The sequence below is a fragment of the Pleurodeles waltl genome, chromosome 6 (genome assembly GCF_031143425.1).
Source record: "Pleurodeles waltl isolate 20211129_DDA chromosome 6, aPleWal1.hap1.20221129, whole genome shotgun sequence".
Classification (NCBI taxonomy): Eukaryota; Metazoa; Chordata; class Amphibia; order Caudata; family Salamandridae; genus Pleurodeles; species Pleurodeles waltl.
The window spans coordinates 1,596,458,972-1,596,479,574 of record NC_090445.1 but is presented as its reverse complement, the minus strand read 5'-3'; the positions used below and the strand labels follow the sequence as shown (position 1 = coordinate 1,596,479,574).

Here is a 20,603-nt window from a genome sequence, read left to right as displayed (position 1 = left end):
GGCAGGGCACACCTACATTTGTAAAGGCTGTGCCCTGGCCTCACACAAAGGGCTTGTTTACCTCACTGATGTCTGAAGCCAATGCTGGAGGAGAGAGGAGACCTCCCTAGAACTGGTTAGTGCTGGTTGGAACCCCTTCAGCCCCTTTTGTGAAGGCTGTGCAAAATGAGTAAAAATGCAAGGGGTTGTCCCCCATGTGGGTACAGAACAGAGGCACTGAGAGACACTTGGGGGACACTGGGTGGACTGAACCCTAGATGCTGCTGGAAGAGATTGCTGTGCCAGGAACCACCAGAAGGACTACCTTGCTGCTGTGTTGACCTGTGGCCTGCTAGATCCCCATGGAAAATGACACTTGGCTCATCAGCACCCTGATGTGCTGGCCTGCTTCTAAACTCTCTGCACCTCCCTGCTCCCCAGTTGTCCGCCAGGGGTTGGGTGGTGGGTGTTCACCTCGCCGTGTTCTGGGGGAACCTCTTACATCGAGGGCAAAGGGAGCACTGTAACTAAGAGAGAAGTGCCTGGTTCGCCCTTCAGGATTCTGTCTGGTACTTTGGGAGTTGTTTATCGGTCCCAGGAGGGGCGACGGAGGAACCGGAGAGTAGCCGCCATGTTTTGGGCAACGTGATCGAATCACACACTTCCCAGTGCCCCCTGGGCACAGGCAGGCACGCACTCTGTGGCCCTTCACTGCTGCAGCTCAGGCCGCTCCTTTCTTCTTTTGTATTTTTTTTGTTTGTTCTTGGAGAGCCTCGCGCCATGACCCTGTGAGGCTGCTAGTACCCATGAAGGGCGGATATCTGCGGCCCCTCAACGGACCCTGGGAGGATGACATTAGCGACCTAAGCGCAGGACCTAAGGACCTAAGCGCTCCTTGGACCCACACCTGCACACTTCAGGAGAATTTTTTTTGTTTTTTTTCGATACAGACAGATGGATCGCGTGTCAGATGACAGCTGCAGTTGGGGCGTTTCTGAGCCAGGGGGCTGGATTTGGAAAACCCGTATCTCCTGTGAAGGGAGCACAGACAGCTCGTTGGGAAGCCAACGCTCGGGGGCCTGTCTCACACCCGGCTCTGTTCGAATTCCTATAACCCTACAAACAGGAGGACAGGTGGGGTTGTCCTCTTAGGCAGTATACAACAGTTGGCAGGACAAGAGGAGAACCTCGTTGAAGGTCCTGTGCCTGCCCAGCCGCCTTTACTTACCACATTAACACCAACAGGAGCTCCTTGCCTCCACTTAGGGGGCAGCACCCCCCTGTGTATTCCCCAACAGTACTGACGACGCACGATGGCCTTCGCGTAGAGGGCCCTGTGGGAGATCACCAAATAGTCTACTGTCTTCCACTGGACTTGTTTGCCTGCAGTGATCCTCCTGCTTTCCAGGACTGGGTGCATGATTATAGGTCAGGTTACTAGAGTGGGGATAGCCTATATAATTCAGGATCTATCTAGGATACCCTGGGAGGTGCAGGTTTAGGACGGGCATATCACTCATTATGTGCATTCATGTTGGTGAATTTTGTTTTATGACATCAACAATATGGGAATGTTTCAGTTTTTGTGCACTCCTGATGATGTCTTGGCTTTTATGATAATGTGGTCATTATGACGTGCACTTTGGTGATAATGACTATCTGACTACCGCTTATGTTGCAGGATACCAGTATCCTATATGTTCACATGACTCCTAGTACTCTGCTAAAATAAGCAGTAACCTGTGTGATGTTCTGACAACTGAGAGGGGAAGAGGCACGTGGGTAAAGAAGAATCAATGCATGTGAGACCGAGGATGGTGGGGAAGTACATGAGAGAGAGAGAGCTGGAAAACACGTGCACGCTCTGGGAACGTTTAAACAAAAAGCAAAAGTAGCACCTGAAAACGGAGCAGTGGAAGGGCATAAATAATGTGTCTACACTCCAGAGGAGAGACAAGGGCACAAAGATGAAGCAAAACCCATGTAAGCTAACAAATAAGAAGCAAGTAAATGACAGTTACAATGAAGCCAATCTATGGTAAGCGATGGGCAGGCCCTAAACCCACTGAAATCCCTTTCAGTATGCCTTGATAGGGAAGCCCTTTCAATATGCCTTGCAACAAGCGGTGCACAAGCAGTCTAGTAGGCGAGACCTAAAAACGGGGTGGCCACAGGGAGGCGGTACAGTGCCTCCACCAGGCTGTCTAAAGTAGTGATCCACAAAAGACACTCAACTAATCTCAAGTTGACTACATGTTCTTGTCCTCTTTTGGGTAGATGGACAAAGGTCAAGAACAGCTTTGCTCTCACAGTTAACAATCTTCAAGTCAGGTTGTGCAGTTGTCTTAGCAACCCCTCACATCGGCAGGTGTTCCTGATGGGTCTGAGTAATAAAGGTTTTGAACACGCCAGGCAATATACCTCCAAATTTAAGTCACAGAATCAACCAGTAATTTTTGCTAAGTCCTGCAGTATGCACCTAACTCCTTCAGGTGAGATAGCTAAGCATGTTGCTTACGGTCCAGTATTTTTGTATAAAATGGTGCATAGAGTTCCACATACTATGAAGGGGAAGTTGACCACCTGACTAATAGGGTGCACTTATATTAAGAAAACAGTGGCCAGTGGGTCTGTGCCAACTGGCCATTCAATTTCATTAATTCCTTTACCACACTGGGGTGATGCCCAATAGTACAGTCTGGTCTGGACAGTGCAATACACTTCATGTGTACACATCTAGACAGTGCTAGCAACACCATGACAGGACTCACAGTAAAACCTCAATCCTTTGGAAAAATGAATGAGATCAGTTATAGGGTGTTTTTAGGGCATATAACATTTTGGGAGCACTATCATCTTAAAGAATCTTGTCGAGCTAATTAACAATAGCAATAATATATACCCCTGTGTGCAGAGTCCTCAGATACCAGTTCCAACGTCCACATGTTAGATATTTCTTTTTGTCAATGGTGGAAAGGCTGAGTAGTGGGGCAAGGGGACTCAACGTTAGAAAAAAAGACCAAACTTATTGAATGTGTGTTGTACACCATTGGGTTTAGCTCAAATTTACGCGGGACAAAATGTATTGTGCTCCAACTCATTCCAACTTCATTACCCCTGTACAATAAATGATTATGGCACTGTAATTGGCAATTTAATGCCATCTGTGTCAATCTAACTGGAGTGGTGTAACAAAGGCCCCCACGGTTTGGGGGGGGCCCAAGCTCCGGGGGGTTAGGGGGCCCTCAGCACAGCACCCTGGGGGGTGGGGGAGCCCTCAGCACAACACCCTGGCCCGAGAGCTCCTGAGTGAGTTCAGAGAGGGGGCTCCTCCATGTTCTTTGCAGGGGGAACCCCCTCCAGTTTGTTACACCACTGTATGACAGACAAGTACTGCCCATTCCCTGGAGTGTTATAGTGCATTGAATCCATGATGTGAACAATGAAACCACACTTTATACAAGATCAACTCAACATCCCTCCCTACTTTGCATTCAGCTAATTACGGTCATGCTCCCTCATATACCTTTGTCTTCTTACCCTCCATCCACTGTTTAATCATTCCAGTCTACTGTATTCTATGTGCACCCAGTTCCTGCAGCAACTTGTACTCCAGTCACGTAAACAGTTTTACAACAAATTATTAAACCTTCAAGATGCTTGTCATGCCTCTGTTGATATTTGATTGCTGGTAATATGAATGTTGTACAGAGCTCCAAAACATGATCAGATGGCTAAGTTTATGCTATATATGTTTGCACGTGCGTGCAAAACACACACATATATATATATATATATATATATATATCACATATACACACACAAAATTGCACTGGAGATATTGGGTTCCAAGGCCTGTTCCAAAATCTCCAGAGCCACCTGCTACAAAAGTTGGGAGCACTACATACTTTCTTGTTGTGTTGCCAACGCAGACAAGGATTTCTTTTTCTTCCATAAGTTGGAGAAAAAGTATGTATTATTAGCTCAAGCACTTTCAGTTTTAAGAAGTCGCTGAATGCCATTCGGTTCTTCACTGACAATTCCCAAGAGTATGCTGCAGTGGGTACGTATGTTGCAGTTGGCAGTCAGCTGATCTTCAAGGAAACAGTAATGATATACTTTATCTATTGTGTTAATACACAGAAGCTCAGTCACCAATGTGTTTAGGTTAGAAAGTGTAACTTATCCTCCCCTTAAACATTCCGTAAAACAGTCGAAGCAAAACGCCTGGCTGCAGAACCCATAAAATAATATTAATGGGAGATCTCTAAAAAATACACAGGACAGTTGGAACCCAGTTAGAGGAAGTAAATGAAAAAAAAAATCTTTGACTTGTGATGCTCAAAGCTTAGGTGATGTGGGTTTCTTCTTGGCCAATACCTGCAATAGGTCTCCAGAGAACCGGGAAGGTGTGCTTCTCGACTTTAATGCAAGAGGTACAGTCCTCAAAAAGAGAGCAGGCTGCTTAGAATCCCGAAATGTGCAAGGGATAAACTTGGATTTAGAATGAATTCTGAGTTCCCAGTTTTGCATTTGTTTCAGTTGGTAAATTGCAAAGGCCGATGTAGGTTACAATTCAGAAGAGAGTGAAGGAGAGCCAATGGTTTTATGGGACTATGAGGTTACAATTCCTCTTTTGCACTGCAGAAGGTCCCATCCAGTAGAAGCAAGAACATTCTATCAAAAGGAAACGTCAATGTTCTTCATCTGTAAGTTCTCTTTACGTGCAAGCAATGCCAAGGATGGTGTTGCATCTGAAACCCTGGTGGTCAGGAACAGGGATGTTGTTTCAGTGAATCCTGCATCGTCCTCAAAGCTATTGTGAGAACAACTTCTTGTATACTCCACGCATGAAGCGGTACTTCTGGTTAACACAGGGATCTCTACTGGCTCTCAATAAAGAAGCACTGCATCTTTATATAGCACTGCTCGGTCCATAATGCTGACAATCAGAAAGGACCAACCAATCTGCAAGTCAAATTTCGCCCCCATCTCCCCACCCACAACTTGATGTCCTCCTCCTCAGGTCAAATCCGTGTCCTCGCCGTTAGTAGAAATTTCCTTGAGGGACGTTCATTTTCTTTCATGGCCAGTAAGAACTGGAACTCTCTTCCAGTCTCAAGCCACCTGATCACCATTCACATTTTCAGAAAAATAAATAAAACCTGGCTTTTTAGCTCTGCTTATATTCAGGATGCTGTTTTTAGCCCCTTAATGTCAGTATGCACCTAGTGTTTTTTGCTGCACTTTACAAATTCCTACATAACATAACAAAGATTCTGCTAGTTGCTGAGATCATCCCATGGGAGTACATTACACCTTATTAAGGGAAGTATACCATTTCCTTGGTGAAGGGCTTGGATTCTAATTGGTTACTTTCCACGAGTATCTCATGCCATTGCCTCTTGTTACACTAAAATAGAGGGGCTTTGCCAAGAACAGCAGAATATGTCAACCACTGTAATTATATACCTTTCTGTGTCTCACACTAAAAGTCAAGCAATTTGAAATCACTGGTCGAAGGTGCAACGCTTCATGTTTTAAGTACATTTTGCAACCCTGGTACCAAGCTGAGCCCCAAGCAATAATTGTGGAGGAATGCACAGTCCTGCCAGATTATCTCCTATATATATATCTGCTCAGGAGAAGTGTTCAAAGGTGATGCCACATGACATTTGAAAATAAAGTATAACAAACAATTTTAAAATGGCTGACTTCCTACTTCAGGTCAGAGTTTGCCCATAACACATCTAACTCCGCTGCATTAGCAATGGAGTAAACAGAGGAGCACTCCGAAGAAAGAGGAGCTGAAGTGACAACGTGTGTATGGTGCCCGGGAACCAGCACAGGGCATGATGGGACCTGGTTCAACCTCCAGTAGAAGTCTGAAGAAAAGCACATGAGAAAGAAAATGTAATGTATCTGAATATTCAGATAGGCCAGTGTACAACAGCATCAGCACACCAGAAGTTAAGTGGTAGTTACTACCAATTACTAGAGAGTCAATAGCCATCATTCTTGAGTGGAGGGAAGGCAACACATACTTGGGCGAATCCTCACAAACACCTCTAACTGGTAGGGCTGAGAAAATCAGCCGAAGCAAGAGGGTAGTGAGTTTGTAACGTTCCAAAAACTAAGTGTAGGGATTTAAAACAGTAAGTGTATTAAACTTTTAAAGTACAGCGCTACCCTAACAGTTATGGATTTAGGTAAACTATTAAGCTAATTGCTGTGACGTTTTGTGAAGTAAATTCTACACCAATATGTTTGGTATTTTACTGGCTGCCCGTGAGTTCAAGTAAAAGACAGCAAATGAGTCGTTGGAGGTGCATAATACATTTTAGACTGACAAGCTATTCAAAATATTTTACATAGATAAGCACTTGCAGATTCGCAGTTTGTAAATATGTTGATGTTTAAACTACAAAATTAAACAAAGTTACATCTCTATCTTACGGAGATGGGTGCCAGGAAAACCTAATTTGGAAGAGGGTGTGGGGTTGACTAGTGAAATTATGATGAGCTACAGTTGTTAAAATGAAATTCTGAGGCCATACCCATGGTTTGTAGATAGAAGCTTTGCTCAAGAACATAGAAATAACCATTGGACACCAAACATTTGAAGAACAGCTCTGATTCTTTCTGCAACTTGCGAGGCAACTTGTGTTTGTACAGAGGAAAAGAGCACAACATAGCTACCAAAGGCAAACTATATTATATTGCCAGATTTACAACAACAACAGTCGGCAGAGAGGACCCCATCACTAAAACAAAACTACCCCGGATACCTTCCGCTCACCCTGAGCCCTAAACCCTTCCCCCACCTCACTCCCCCTAAAAACCAAACCACCCCAATCCCCCACCTCCAAAAACGAAACTACCCCGATCCCCGGACCCCAAAAAACAAACTACTCCGATCCCCACCAACAAAAACCAAACTACCCTGACCCTCTTAAAACCAAATTACCCTACTCCTACCCCAAAAACAAAAGTACCCCGACCCCCAAAACAAAACTATCCAACCCCCACCTCCGCCCATAAAAACAGAATTGCCCTGATCTTCCCCTACCCCATCCCTAAAAAAATAAAAAAAAATAAAAAAAAATACCCAAACACCCCACCCCAAGCCCTTAATCCACCCCCACCCCACTTACCTGAGCGTGTCCTCGCCCAACGCACTCTCCCTTTTTCTCTGCCTTAACCATGCGTGTCCGTTGTTCAGCACATGTGTGGTTAAGGCAGCGAAAGAGGGAGTCATTGTTAACCACGCGTGGTTCAGCTTGCGTTCACAACGTAATCGTGGTTACAGAGTGTTTGTTCCGGGCGTTTCCCAAATAATTCAAATCACCTACTTTTCACACAAGCTCACTAGGCACAGTCATGGAGACATGACAAATCTGCTGCAGTGCACTGAGACAACCAGCTCTAGTGGGAAAACACCGGAAACTATATTCAAATCAAAACCACCAGGGCTTCCCCCATCGCAATCACACAGCAAATGAGTTCACAGTTTAAGAAACCCACTTTTTATTAGCTTGATACCATTACTCAAACATCAAAGACACAAAAATATGGCGTCATAGACGTCTGCTACCAGAGAATACCTAAACATGTTTAGACAATCTATACTATGGTGATTTAATAAAATGACAACAGAACTTCATAGTAAATTGGCCTAAAGCAGAGTGGACTGGACGCGTCAGTATTCTTAGAGCGCAAAGCATCAGTAGCTCAGGGCATAGGTATACTCTCTGTATACTCTCCGTCTCACCAGGCTTCTCACAGAACAACTCTAAGGTAGTGTGCAATACTTGCACTTTCACCCACCGAAGGAAGCACAACAGGGTGATTATGCTGCTGTATGTCCCAAGGAAAATCAGCATAGATGCCCTGCCTTCTCATTTTTTCTTACTCAGATATTGGCTTCATGACAATAATAGCTACTGATAAAAACCAACAGTTCTCGTTTTGATCAGGAAAAAAAATGTAAGATAACTTTTCAAACACACACATGAACGTGCACGGTATGTGCAGCAGCAACAATGTAAGTTTTCCTGATGTGGGCAGAACCGTAATGGCACAGTCAAAACCACTACAAGCTGTCAGCCCGCAGCCACAAGCCCAAACATTGTGCCCCTCTCTGCCACTTCCTTTTGAACTCTCAGCCCCCAACCCCCAACATAGCAAATTAGCTCAGATTCACAGAAAACCCATTCAGTATCGGATGACTCGGGCCATTTCACTTTCTGCTATACCTTTGTGCTTGTAGGTGAATCCATGGATAGTGGGAACATTGCCCTCTGCAAGAACACAATGATTGCAGTACCAGATGGAGGCACCTTTCAGGTTTCCTTGTCACGTGGACACATCCATCTGCAGAGCTTAGGCCTGGGAATAGCTGTAGCTCATTTTGAGGCGTATGGAAATCAACAACCAGAACCAGTTAGACCAAGATATCTGCCTTGAACAGTATACTGACAAACCGATTTTGCTGCCCAGGTAGTGCTACTTTCCAGGTATACAGGTCGAGACTCGATGGCCGTGCATGCACTGTGGGTTGGGAGGCATACTGTGGCTTACCAAGAACAGAGGGGCTTGGATCCTGCCTATTGCTCACCATAGGCTGGCTTTCCTGGTCACTCTCATTTGCCTGTTTCTTATTCATGTCCCAGCTTGACAGTCTTGTGTGTGTCCCACCCAAATGTTCCTACCCTGCTACAATCGCTGCTTCTACTGCTTGCTTTTGAAGCGCTACTTTTTCTTTTGTGTGAAGCACTCAATTAGAGTGTGCCTGTTTTCGAGCTGTCTCCCTCGTGTACATCTCTTACCCTGCACTTCCTGCAGCCCCGTGTTTCCCAACTGCTTCTTCCCAGGATCCTCCCTCTTGAGCTCACTGTGTGCTTCCCCCTACCCATGCACTCCGCGTAACTTCCCCCAACCTGATTTTTTGCTATTACCCTCCACCTATTGCTTATACGGCCCCCTGAGCCATCCCATCGTAGCTTTTGTGTCCCCTTTGTGTTATTTCAGCACTACCTCCCCCCTCCCCGGTAATGCTTCACCATTTCTACAAATTAACCCCTGGTTTGCTTTGCCATTCCCCCGAACTATCCTCCATGTTGCTTTGCCGTTCACCCCTCACCATGTGTTGCTTTGCAGTTCTACACACCATCCCCTGTGTTGTTTCCGCCCCCCACCCACACACACTTTGAAAAAAAATGCTTTAGTGCATTATATTTTCATTACTGATCCAATTCGGCTTTGTAGCTAAAAAGAAAAAGGCACCTTCCAAAAAAACTGTCACATAATTTTTTTTTCTTTAACCATGCTGCTTTGCATCACATATTCTGTTAGTGTGGCTAGAAACACTGGCAAAACGAATATGTCACAAAGGTGAACGCTATTGGCTCTGCCTATGCTTGTTTGATGTGTGTCCTCCTAAGTAACATTGACTCAATTTTCTGCTCCCTTCGGCTGGGGTAGACAGCCTGGGAAAGTGTCTGCGATGGTCCTGCCATGAGTGATGAGCTGTTCCTTGGGCTGGCTGGGGTCTTTTCTTGATAGACGTCAGCAGGTGGTTTGGATGAAGCTGTATGCCTCTGGAGCGAAGAAGCTGAAGTGGGGGGTGCCGTAAGGCTCCTCCCTAAGTCCCACACTCTTCAACATTTACTTGTCCCCATTGGCATACTTGGTGGAATCCTTTGTCATCTGGGTCATATCATATGCAGATGATACCAAACTCCTTCTCACGTATGACAGGAACTCTGCAAGTGTTAAGGAGGTATTTGCTCATTGTATGGCAACACTGCTTGATTGGCTGAAGGCCAACAATTGCAATGCAACCCAGACAAAACCGAATTCTTATTGTTTGGGTGGGATTCGGAGATGGGTAGCAGCATGCCCTAACTACGCCCCCCCACCTCCCCCCCACACCTCCTCCAGTGGCTGTGGCTAGGAATAGGGGCGTTATGTTTGATGCACAACTTTCATTTGAGTGCAGATGTCAGCAGTGGTGAAGTCCTGCTTCTGGATCCTTTGCATGCTGAGGACATTTCTTCACTGTCTTCGGCAAGATGCTATGATCAACCATATCATATGATGCTGACAGGGCATGGCAGTGGGCTAAGCAACACAGAGGGAGACGCACACAAGGAAGAACTCCAAGGACAGAGAAAGATGCACATAGGTCAGAGTGAGCAACACGGTGGTGGGTTCATGAGAAGAACGCTGGCTTTTTCTTAAAGATAAGAGATTAGTTCCCCTGTCTTAAAGTGAGCTGCACTACTTCAGCCTCATCATGCAGACTGCTTCCAAGTGTGTATAGAGTATGTCACCCATTCACAACTTTGCACAGAGAGAGTTTAAATTCTAATCTAGCACACAATGAAGTTCTACACCAAAGGATAAGCTGAATCAGTATTTAAACTAAATGGGAGGCTGCTACACTACTTTTGCTTGAAAAAGCTGCTCTCTCTGGCCATTACCTTTTTTTTTTTTTTTTTACAGTCCCCCTTTACTCAAGCACAGTTTTTATTTTTTGTGTGTATATCTCATTTTTATTTGTGAAATCCTAGCATCCACCTTCACTAATAAATATGTTATAAAAGTCCGAAAAGAGAGAACCCATTTTATGTTCAATATGTGGTCAATAATAAATGCTCACCTTTGTCCACCACGTCCCATACTTCAACCTTCACAATGTCATCAGTGGCTATAACGAAAGAAGAAAAAGATATGTGAATTGAGATTCACTATAGAATAATCATTCAAATATAGGGGTTGGGGGTTGAAAATGGTACACCACTGCTTACAAATGAATACTGTATAACATGACAATACAACATACACAGCCACTAACCACTGAAACTTCAAGATTAATCTTGTATGTTTTGCAAAAGATAAGAACAACTCTAGGAGATCTGAGCCACAGCCACTGTTAGCAGTGTTTGTGGATGGTATCCATTTGGCTGGAAGAAAACACTGCGGATGATTTACAATAAGACCAAAGATCAGGTAATGGTTTGGAGTTTGGAATATAGGCTGAAGCTGTGGCAGGTGTGGTTAAATTCTTCATAACTGCTGGCATCTGGCCACAACCTTTTTGCTGATAAACTGTTTGTGGCTACCACAAAAGAAGGATTTCGATAATGATAGAAAGCGTAGACTATAGAAAGATGGGGACAGTGCCTATTTCATTGTGTGGTCTTTCATATTGACAAACCTTTCAAAATGCTTAAGTACAAATAAACGTAAGTTACACAACACTCTAAAGGTTTGGAAGCAAAGGGCATGTTTTGAATTATTCAACATGCTGCGCTGTGTGTCCAATGTTGCCTTAAGGGCAGGGATGTGAGTTGCCTATTACAGATGGAACTGGTGGCAAGCAAGGTTCAGTCAATGAACCAGAAGCAACAGGCAAATAATTGTAATGTAGCAGGTTTCCTTCTGGCACTCAGTTTTAACCATCTGCACATGTGTGTGCAGAACTCGGTACCTCAGTGGGCTGAGCCACCAGCTGCTGAGTTTCCATTCATATTGTACACATATCCCTCAAAACAAAAGCACCTAAATAACAAGACAACCTTTTAATTAACTAATTGGTGTTAGGCTTGTGGAACAGGGACAGGTTTAGTAGTCGGTCAGCACTTACAGGGACATCCACGCGATCAATGAACTTTTGAGGCCACCGGATAAGGGTGGCAAAGGTGGTGTTTTTTCAGGGGAGGGGACACCCAAATGACTCTGCGAGTCCACTGGATATTTACCCTTCACTAGGTCTGACAGTAATTAAATGTAGGTTAGGGTGCACCCGGAAACTTAAACTGAAATATCTCTAGATCCCTAAGGCTCACAAAGGGGAAACTGAGAAAGAGGTTAGGGAGTGAAAAAAAAGTGTCTGCCAGTGGATTCAAGTATGAGATCTACTTATTAATTACAGCTTGGGAATATTTGAGCCTTGGAGCTGATTCAGAATTCGGTTTTATTCGTGTATCATACTCTGATCAACTTTGTTATGTATGAATGCTTAAATGTTGACCTGTCTAGAGTAGCAAAATTGCATTTTCCGAATGAGTCACACACAAAGGATACTGTAGCCAAGGTCTAATTATGACTGACTTCGGATGGATCACATGGAGGGTCTATATGCCAGGGTCTGCCTAAGAGATGGCAAACAAGTCCTTCCTACAAAATATTATTTTCATCAAAAGATTAAGGGCTCTCCGGCCCACACATGGAAAGTCCGGTCAGTAAAGTAATCATGAAAACACTGACCTATTCAAGTAAAGAACATAAAAATGAGACTGCAGTGCCATTAAATAGGGAAATGTTACTGAATGAAAAAGAACAGCTATCTGACAGTAAAAGATAGCTGCCTTGCATTAGGAACCTGCAGAATAAGTTCTACAGCAGGCAGAATGAGGATAACAGAGAAGGGACACAAGCTACTTACCTTTGGTAATAATCTTTCTGGAGGATACTGTACTTAAAGGCATATTCCCCAGGTTTTAAATATCTCCAGGCAGACGACTTGATCTGGAAAAGTTGCAATAGCTATCCTACTACCCATGGGTCTACCTGTTCAAAAGAAGTTTTTGCTTTGGTGGACGTAAGTGTCAGACCACCTGAGGGAAAACGTTCTTCCCCATAATCTTTTAAGGCTGCTGGTGAGAACGTGCATAGGGGTTGAAACTCAGGTTTGTTTCATGCGGATGATGCTTGTACCACTAGGCTTTCAGGAGTTGACAAAGATGAGAACAAGATAGTATCCCGAGAGCTTGCCAATGATGAAGGGCAATTTAACAGCTTATTACCACGGTAGAAGATGGCTTGGCCCATGCTGCCTTGATAGATTCCCTTAGAGACTCAATAAAGGTGCGCAACAGCTTTGATGATGATCAGGCCATCTGATTAATCTCCATAATTAGATTAAATGTATTTTCTTCCATAGGAAGAGGCAGTTACATGGCCTCCATGACCTTTTTATGAACAGCTGTGAAAGAGGCACCTTCAGCAGAGGGTGGTCCACAAGGGGATTCAAATCCCCACTCCGGGCCATATCCAGGTCACCTGCAATTTAGAGAGGATCTTTCTTAACAGGAGGCAGCAATCAGGCCACCTCACTACTGTCTCCGTCATCATGGTCAAAATCTCTGAGGCACCTGGATGTGGTCAGAATTTATACCAGCAATGTTATCCATACGTTGCTAATATTTGTCCAAAGACAAAGACATTACTGAAACGTTTTGCTGTGCCACTTCCATTCATTTCTGTGCCTGTCTGAGTGTATGAGGATGGCTTTTGTTTGAGGGATGGACTCCAAAGCTGGTGCTGGCACGGGAGACGGCACTGGTGGAGGAGCTAATGGCAAAACCCTAGGCACAGGCCCGGGCCAGATGAAGTGAGTGTCGTACTCTGATGAAGTCTGGGGATGACTCGCATCAGGGAGAGCCTGCAAGTGGCTGTTCAGTTGCAGGTTACGTGGATTAGGTGGGGTCAGGGGGCATGCCAGAGGGAACAAGTACACTAAGCAATAGCACCAACATGGCCTGTGTGTGACATCAGGGCGCCTGGGTGGGGTTACACGGCTCTAGTGAAGTCATGTCAAAGATGGCAAATGCCACCAATAAGTGCAGGAGAGCTATTGCAACATTTCCAGATATAATTTGATAGCCGGGGATATTAAAAAGACAAGGTACCTGCAGATTGAATTATTTCCCACAACAAGCATTGGCAGAGCAAACTGGTCTTGCCACCAATAGCTATTGGCTCTGTCAATTTTTTTTAGCCATGTTGCATAGCAGGATGGCTGCTGTGCAGAATGGCTGAAAGAAAAATAATTGTGACAGGGCAAGCGCTGACCGTGCTGCAGTATTTTTTTTTTTTAAGTGATGGCAGGGAGGGTGTGGCAGAAGGCAACACAGAGGGAGGGTGTGTGGGGGGCACATCAGACAATTGAAAAAAAAGCACTATGAAGTGGTGGGGGAGGGGAGAATTAGGACAACAAGGATAGCAGAAGCAGCAGAAGACAACACAGAGAGTGGGGGTGTGTGCGGTGTGTGGCTGCGACCAAGCAGATGAACACATACACTCTCACAGAGGGCTTCACTAAAAGAAAAAAATTATCTATCACAACGCAATCAGTGGAAGGACAGAAGTACTTTGCGCGAGCTCCAGGTGAGGGTCAAACACAAGAAGATGACGTGAAGCCCACATGGGTCAACAAATCAGAAGCAACCAAAAGAGTGACAATGAAGCTAACCAACTGTAAAGAATGGGCAGAAGCTTAACCCATTGTAGGCTAACAAAATGTTGTGCAAGAGACAGCTCATTCGCTGTTTCAAGCGAGACCTAACAAGGAAGATGAGAAGTGTGGAGGGGGCAGGAAGAGGAGAGTATGAGAAAAGCACAGCACAGTAGACAAAACAGCATTGTGCTGGTGGAGGTTATGAAGAGGATTCTGCCACAATTTAAGGGGAGGCGCAGGTCAGGGGCATTTGGATTAGCATCCATCAAGGCAAGGGGGTGGAAGAGGGAATGTGCTGTACCCCCGTGGAAAGAGAGGAGCATGTAATTGTGTGTGGGGCGATGTTACAGTGGTGTGAAAAAATAAGGAGGGGCGGCATAGGCATTGCGGCCAGGATGATTAGAGAGTGTAGGGCTATGAAGAGGTTGCACCTGCATGCATGAGGAGAAGGACCAAGGGGAGAAATTTCCCATATGAAAGCAATTGTAAAAATTTGAGATTTTTACCACAACAATTTTATATTTCAAATAGTGAATAATAATTCACACAAGAATACTAACACAACATAGTTAACTCAACTATGAACAGAAATAAAACCAAAATAGGAAATAAGATGGTTGGAGAGAAAGGGAGGGGGGCATCAGTTGCTGACACACCTACTATTGATTGATGAGTTAGAGAAAGGCACAGAGAAATATTTTCTAATCACTACTAGCATCACGTTCTAATACAAAGGGTATAGAAAGCCTGCAACACAGGTAAATCAGTCTAGGTTCAGAACTCTGGAGAGCAAGACAGGAAAGTAATTAAATGTCAGTTATAAAAGGAGCTGATGGTGACTGAAAGGAAGACAAAAATCAAGAGCACTCCAAATCTCTGTCCTACTACACCCATGGTTAATGAGGAAACAGAAGCCACCTTGACTGCCAGAAGAGCAAGAACTCAACTGGGAATGAAACAATGATAGTTTGAGAAAAGCAAGAAGGTGGGCCGCCTGGGAACACTCACGTTGAATGAACAACAACTAACAAATTAAACCAAAGTTAAGGGCACAACTTGATTTCTTTAATGCACAGGAAAAGAAAAAAAAAATGGTAACACGGGTCTTAAGAGCCACTGCGTCAATGCCAGCAAGCAAGGCACAGTGTTGGGAAATGTTTTAAGCTAAATTTTACAAGGTATTCTTTAACAAGCCTTCACATCTACTACATAAACCCTATTACTAGTTTGATGACTAACAGGAGAGGCATCCTGGGTCAACTTTCCAAATTTTGTGCAGTCCAGGAATGCAAATATTGACCTCTTGGATTTCAATGATAAAAATATAAACAAAGATTACAGCAATGAGGCTGGTAGACATTCCCCTGGAAATCACTAATCTGCTTTATCAAAGACAGACACACATCTGTTAGGCAACAGACAAGATTCACATTTCTGCAGTTAATACTATGTTCACATTCATGTACTCCAACCATCCTGAAAAAAATCTGATCACATACAACGGTCTTTTATTGAAATGGGCAAATTTGCCTTTAACCTCAACTTTACTGCCTACATTATGGGCAACAATGAATGGTCCTTCAGAGCCGATAGGAGAGGCTGCCCTATATGTGCTGTCCCTACAACTACTTCCTGGTGGCTCTCCACTGACCTGGAAGGGATGGGTGCTTTCCCCAGGAGGCGTTTTCCCAGAGAGCAGCCTGAGCGTCAAAACAGTGTACAGTTGTGGGTGAAGTGTAAGAAGGTGGACAGGATGCCATGTTTATGCTGTTCCCGCTTGCCCTGAAGTGAGTGGATGATTTACAACAAATATTGCCCTCCAGAGATTAGAGGGGAGACTAGGCTTACTGTCCTCAAGCCTCCTTTCTGTTTTTCAATTTTAAACACAGAGCAGAAGGCAGGAGGAGTATAGTAACAGAGGTGAGTGGCACTGGAGAAGGGGATAGGAAGAGATCTTAGCATAACCCAAAATTAACTGGGGGGTTTTCTGCTGCTATTTTGCCTCATTCTGGTGCCACAGTGTTATGTGCATAATCCCAAGGTACGGTCCTCTTATTAAAGTCAATACTATTTTAAATTGTCTACATCTTTTTCTGTCTGGTCGAATTGGGCTAGGAGTACCACTTTAGCTCCTTTGATCCTTTGTTTAAGTGGCGTCACAGTCCAGGTTGGGTCTTCATGAACATTTGGTTCAAATACCTGGAGGGACTATGGCGAAATGAAGGTCTTCTTCCAAGTCAGCCATCTGAAGAAAAGAATTCCTCAGTATCTTCTTTCATTCCAATGGTAGGTAATAACCTAATTGCACAAGCTGCACTATTGGAGCATTGTGAAATTAGCTATAGCTAACCATCTGAATGGGACTCTAAACTACCCTCTACTCCCTCTCTCCTGATTCATGTCACTTTATAGAATTAAAAAATGGATGCAATCGGATGCGAAAGGAGTTTGTGCTGGACATCTGGACTAGTATATATGTTAATTCTTCTCAAGAAAAGGGATCACACTGAAGCACACATTTACTTTTCACGAACTGCCACTGCTGCTGGTCCACAAGTTGGAACAGACATTCTCAGTAATAAGTCCTTTGCACTCTTATTACTAGTGGGGGATTCCTTTTCAAGTGGCAAAGCGGCTGGAACAATTATTTCATCCCATCTCATTCGATGAAAGGTGACCATTTGAGAGGGAGTCAGGTGTGACTTTGGCATGTTTATCGTGAACCCCAGAGAATGCAGGGTGTCCGCCATGGTCTGGAAGTGGGAGACTACAGCCTGGGGTGAACTGGCCTTCAACAGCCTGTTGTTGAGGCAGGGGAAGACAAACCCCTGACCTGTGCGGATGAGTTGCAACCATCGCCATCACCTTGATAAACACCTGGGGGCGCTGATAAAATCAGAGGAGAGCATGGTGAAAAGAAAGTGCTCCTGGCCTACTGTGAACCACAAGTAACGTCTGTGGGCAGGCAGCATGGGAATATGGAAATAAGTGTCCTCAAGTCCAACGCTACCATCCAGTCTCCTGGGTCCAGGGCAGAAAGAATCTGAACCAGAGTGAGAATTCTAAACTTCTCCTTCCTGAGGACGAGATTGAGGGACCGAAGGTCTAGGATAAGGCAAAGGCCCTTGTCCTTTTTGGGTACCAGAAAGCAGCAGGAATAGAAACCAAAACCTACTTCTGGCACAGGAACCATCTCTGTGGCTCCCTTGGCCAAGAGAGCCGTAACTTCCTCCTCTCAGAGAAGTGCCAAGTGATCCTCTGTCATCCAATTGTAGGATGGTGGCATGGACGGAGGGGTATTCTTGAAGGAGAGGGAGTAGCCCCTTCTGACTATCCGCAAAACCCACCTGTCAGCCGAGATGAATTGCTAGTGGAGCAGGTGATGGCGAGTCCTGCCTCTGACTGGTCCCTGGTGGGGAAGAGTCAGACCACAAGGGCAGTGGATTCCACATCCCCGGCCACGCAGAGGCTGGGCAGCATGTGCAGTATAGTGGCTGGATAGCAATGGACGTGGCTGGACGCCCCTTCTGTAGCCACGAAAGGAGTGTAAAATAGACTGAGGAGGATGAGGGGCGATCCGTGATGCCTGAGGACCTGGCCATAGCATGAGAATCCTTGAAGCGCTCGAGCGGCGAGTTTGCTCTTTCTCCAAAGAGATGGGTGCCAACAAAGGGCATGTCCATAAGGTTAGCCTGGACATCCCCTGAAAAGCCAGACATCTTCAACCAGGCCCTACCTCAGGGTCACTGTCGATGCAACCGCTCTGCCTAGTGAGACGGTCGTGTCCAGTCCATATTGGATCGTGAACTTTGCTGCGTCTCTCCCATCTGCAACTGCTTGGGAAAGTAAAGCCAGGGCCTCCCCTGTGACAACATTTGTGCAACTATATCCCACAAAATACGGGAATAATGGCCCAAAAGGCATCCAGTGTTCACGGACTGCAGTCCCAGGCTGGCAGAAGAAAACATTTTCTTCCCAAGTGTGTCCAGCCTCTTAGATTCCCTATCTGGAGGTGCGGAAGGGAAAAGCCCCCTGGGAGGTAGAGGCTTGGATGTTGGGTAGGGTAGAGTAGGGTGTTGGGTAAGGAAACTTGGGTCACCCGGATCAGGGCGATGGCGGCAGGCAATTATCCTAGTCACAGGAGCCCCCGTGCTGGGTTTGGACCAAGTATCCAATAGGACATCCGTAAGGGCTTCACTGAAGTGGAACAGGGGTTTGGAGGAGAAACTCCAGGTTGAAGCACCGCTGTCAGGAGATTAGTCCGGACTGTCACCGAAGGCAACACAACGTGCAGGGCCTCGGCAACTCTTCTCACCAACATACAATAGGACGCTCCCTCCTCTGGAGTCACTGTAGGAGGAAGATTATTATTAAAGAAGTGAAAAATGGTTTCATATCCAGCTATTTCAGTCTCTATTCTTCGGATTGAGCTGATTCTTTGAATGTTTTTGGAGAGCGATACTTTGTCTACTTAGTGGAGGAAGAAAGCATGCCAGTATCTGGGGAGGTAGCCAGACCACTGGCTTCCCCAAAGTCCGTCCACCAGTCCAAAAATTCTTGGAGCTGGTATTCACAAGGGTCCTCAGAGCCCTCCTCTTCATCACCATAATCTAGCCCATAGGAATAAGGCTCAGGATCCGACATAGGGGACAAGGCCCCTGTCAGCTTCTCAGTCAGGGTCGCATGACACCCATCCAGCTACATGTTAGAGTCTGCAATGAGGATCCAAGCATGGTTCCCTGGGTGCCCCTTGGAGCAGAGGCCGAAGTCGCTCATGTGGAACCCAAAGGGGCCCCTTCTGACTCTGATAAAGATCAACAAATCTTTTATAACAGTTTGAGCGTCAACCGACCGCTGCGGCCATACCCACAGGAATCTAGAACAAGAATCTACAGCGACTAGGATGTATTTGTATGCACCATCTGGTTGGAGTGGACCACAGTGGTCCAGGTACACACATTATAATGGCCTACTGGACACTACGAGGGACGTCTGCGGTGGGTGTTTGATATTAGAGCCCTTTATTTGCTGGCAAATGTCACAACAAAGGACATAACGCTTTGTCTGTTTATATAGACACGACCACCAGAATCTTTTCTGTAAGAGTGTTACCGTGGCCGAAATACCAGCATGAGCAGAAGTGACACCCTTGTGCACTGCTTTTACTAGATCTAATCTCTGGTCTTCGTTGGGGATTGCTCGATCTCCAACCCCAGGAAGTGTTGCATAAGCAACATTCTGTGCACTGATGTGGTACGAATATTTTGTAGGGTATCCTTTCGGGAGGGACTTGCCTTCAGCCGAAGCTTTCACAGCAGTCACTATTTCATTATCCAATCTCGTATGATGCGAGTCACTGCAGCCACTGAAGCCGTAGCTACTGCGGATTTGGCTGCTTCGTCAGCCAAAGTATTACCGATAACATGTACTCCTACACATTGGTGGTCCAATGTATGTACTACATGGACGCACGGCAGCCTGTCCTTAAGATCAGCCACTCTCCCCCACAATGTCTTGTGTTTTATGGTGTTCCCTTAAGAATCTCTAAACCGGTTCAGTTTCCAATGATTAAGATAATCATTGTAAGACTGAACACAGGAATATGAATCACAGACTATCAAAGTCAGTCTTCCTGTCTCCATTTTCTCTAGCACTAAGATAAGGGCTTTGAGTTCGGCTAACTGAGCTATGCAGTCCCCTAGGGTCTGTGTGTAGGTATTATGAGGGTGGAAGACTCCATCCTTCATCACACCACTCACGGCTGCACAAGTGGCTGAGTATGTTTGGTACCTACAGCTGGTTGGGCTGAACCATCAGTATAAATGACAGTATCCTAGTTGTCTAAAGGTAAAAGATGTAGAGGAGCGGGGCACTCTTGTTCCTATTGGAGAAATTCTTGTGTTTGAAGTTTCGGATCAAAAATGTATTCTACATCAGTAGCTATCAGAGAGGTCGCCCACTGAATCCCGCGTGGGTGTAATGCTTTGGTGACAGCCTCTAGTGCCGGCACCGGGGTAACGACATTGATGCGTTTCCCCTGGGCAAGTAGTATCTCTTATGACAGCCATCTGAACTGCAGTTAGAATTTTTCCTATGGGTGCAAAGTGTTGCTCTGCATTTGAACATAGATGTGATTTATATGCTATGTGCACCGTATCATCCTCATTGAAGGTGACATAAGTAAACCCAAGGGCACCAGCAATCATTCTGATGACCAAATTCTTTTTATTGTCACGGGTGTGTAGGTGTTTAGCTTCTAGCATGTCCTGTTGCAAATTTCTACGGATGCACGTGTGTTCAACTGTCCAGTGTCTGCTAGAAAAATCTGGATGTATTAAGTCGTATAGTGGCTTGATACGTTGTGCATAGTCTAAAATGT

General features: G+C 45.2%; 1 protein-coding gene across 2 annotated transcripts in view; it reads right to left on the bottom strand.

Moving 5' to 3' along the window:
- Window positions 1–20,603, bottom strand: part of RABL6 (RAB, member RAS oncogene family like 6) — a 383,686-nt gene that overhangs the window by 262,230 nt on the left and 100,853 nt on the right. For both annotated transcript variants that reach the window (XM_069241431.1, XM_069241432.1), the window contains exon 3: window positions 10,643–10,690. In XM_069241431.1, the coding sequence (XP_069097532.1) occupies window positions 10,643–10,690 (48 nt within the window). The remainder of the gene's footprint in view (window positions 1–10,642; window positions 10,691–20,603) is intronic.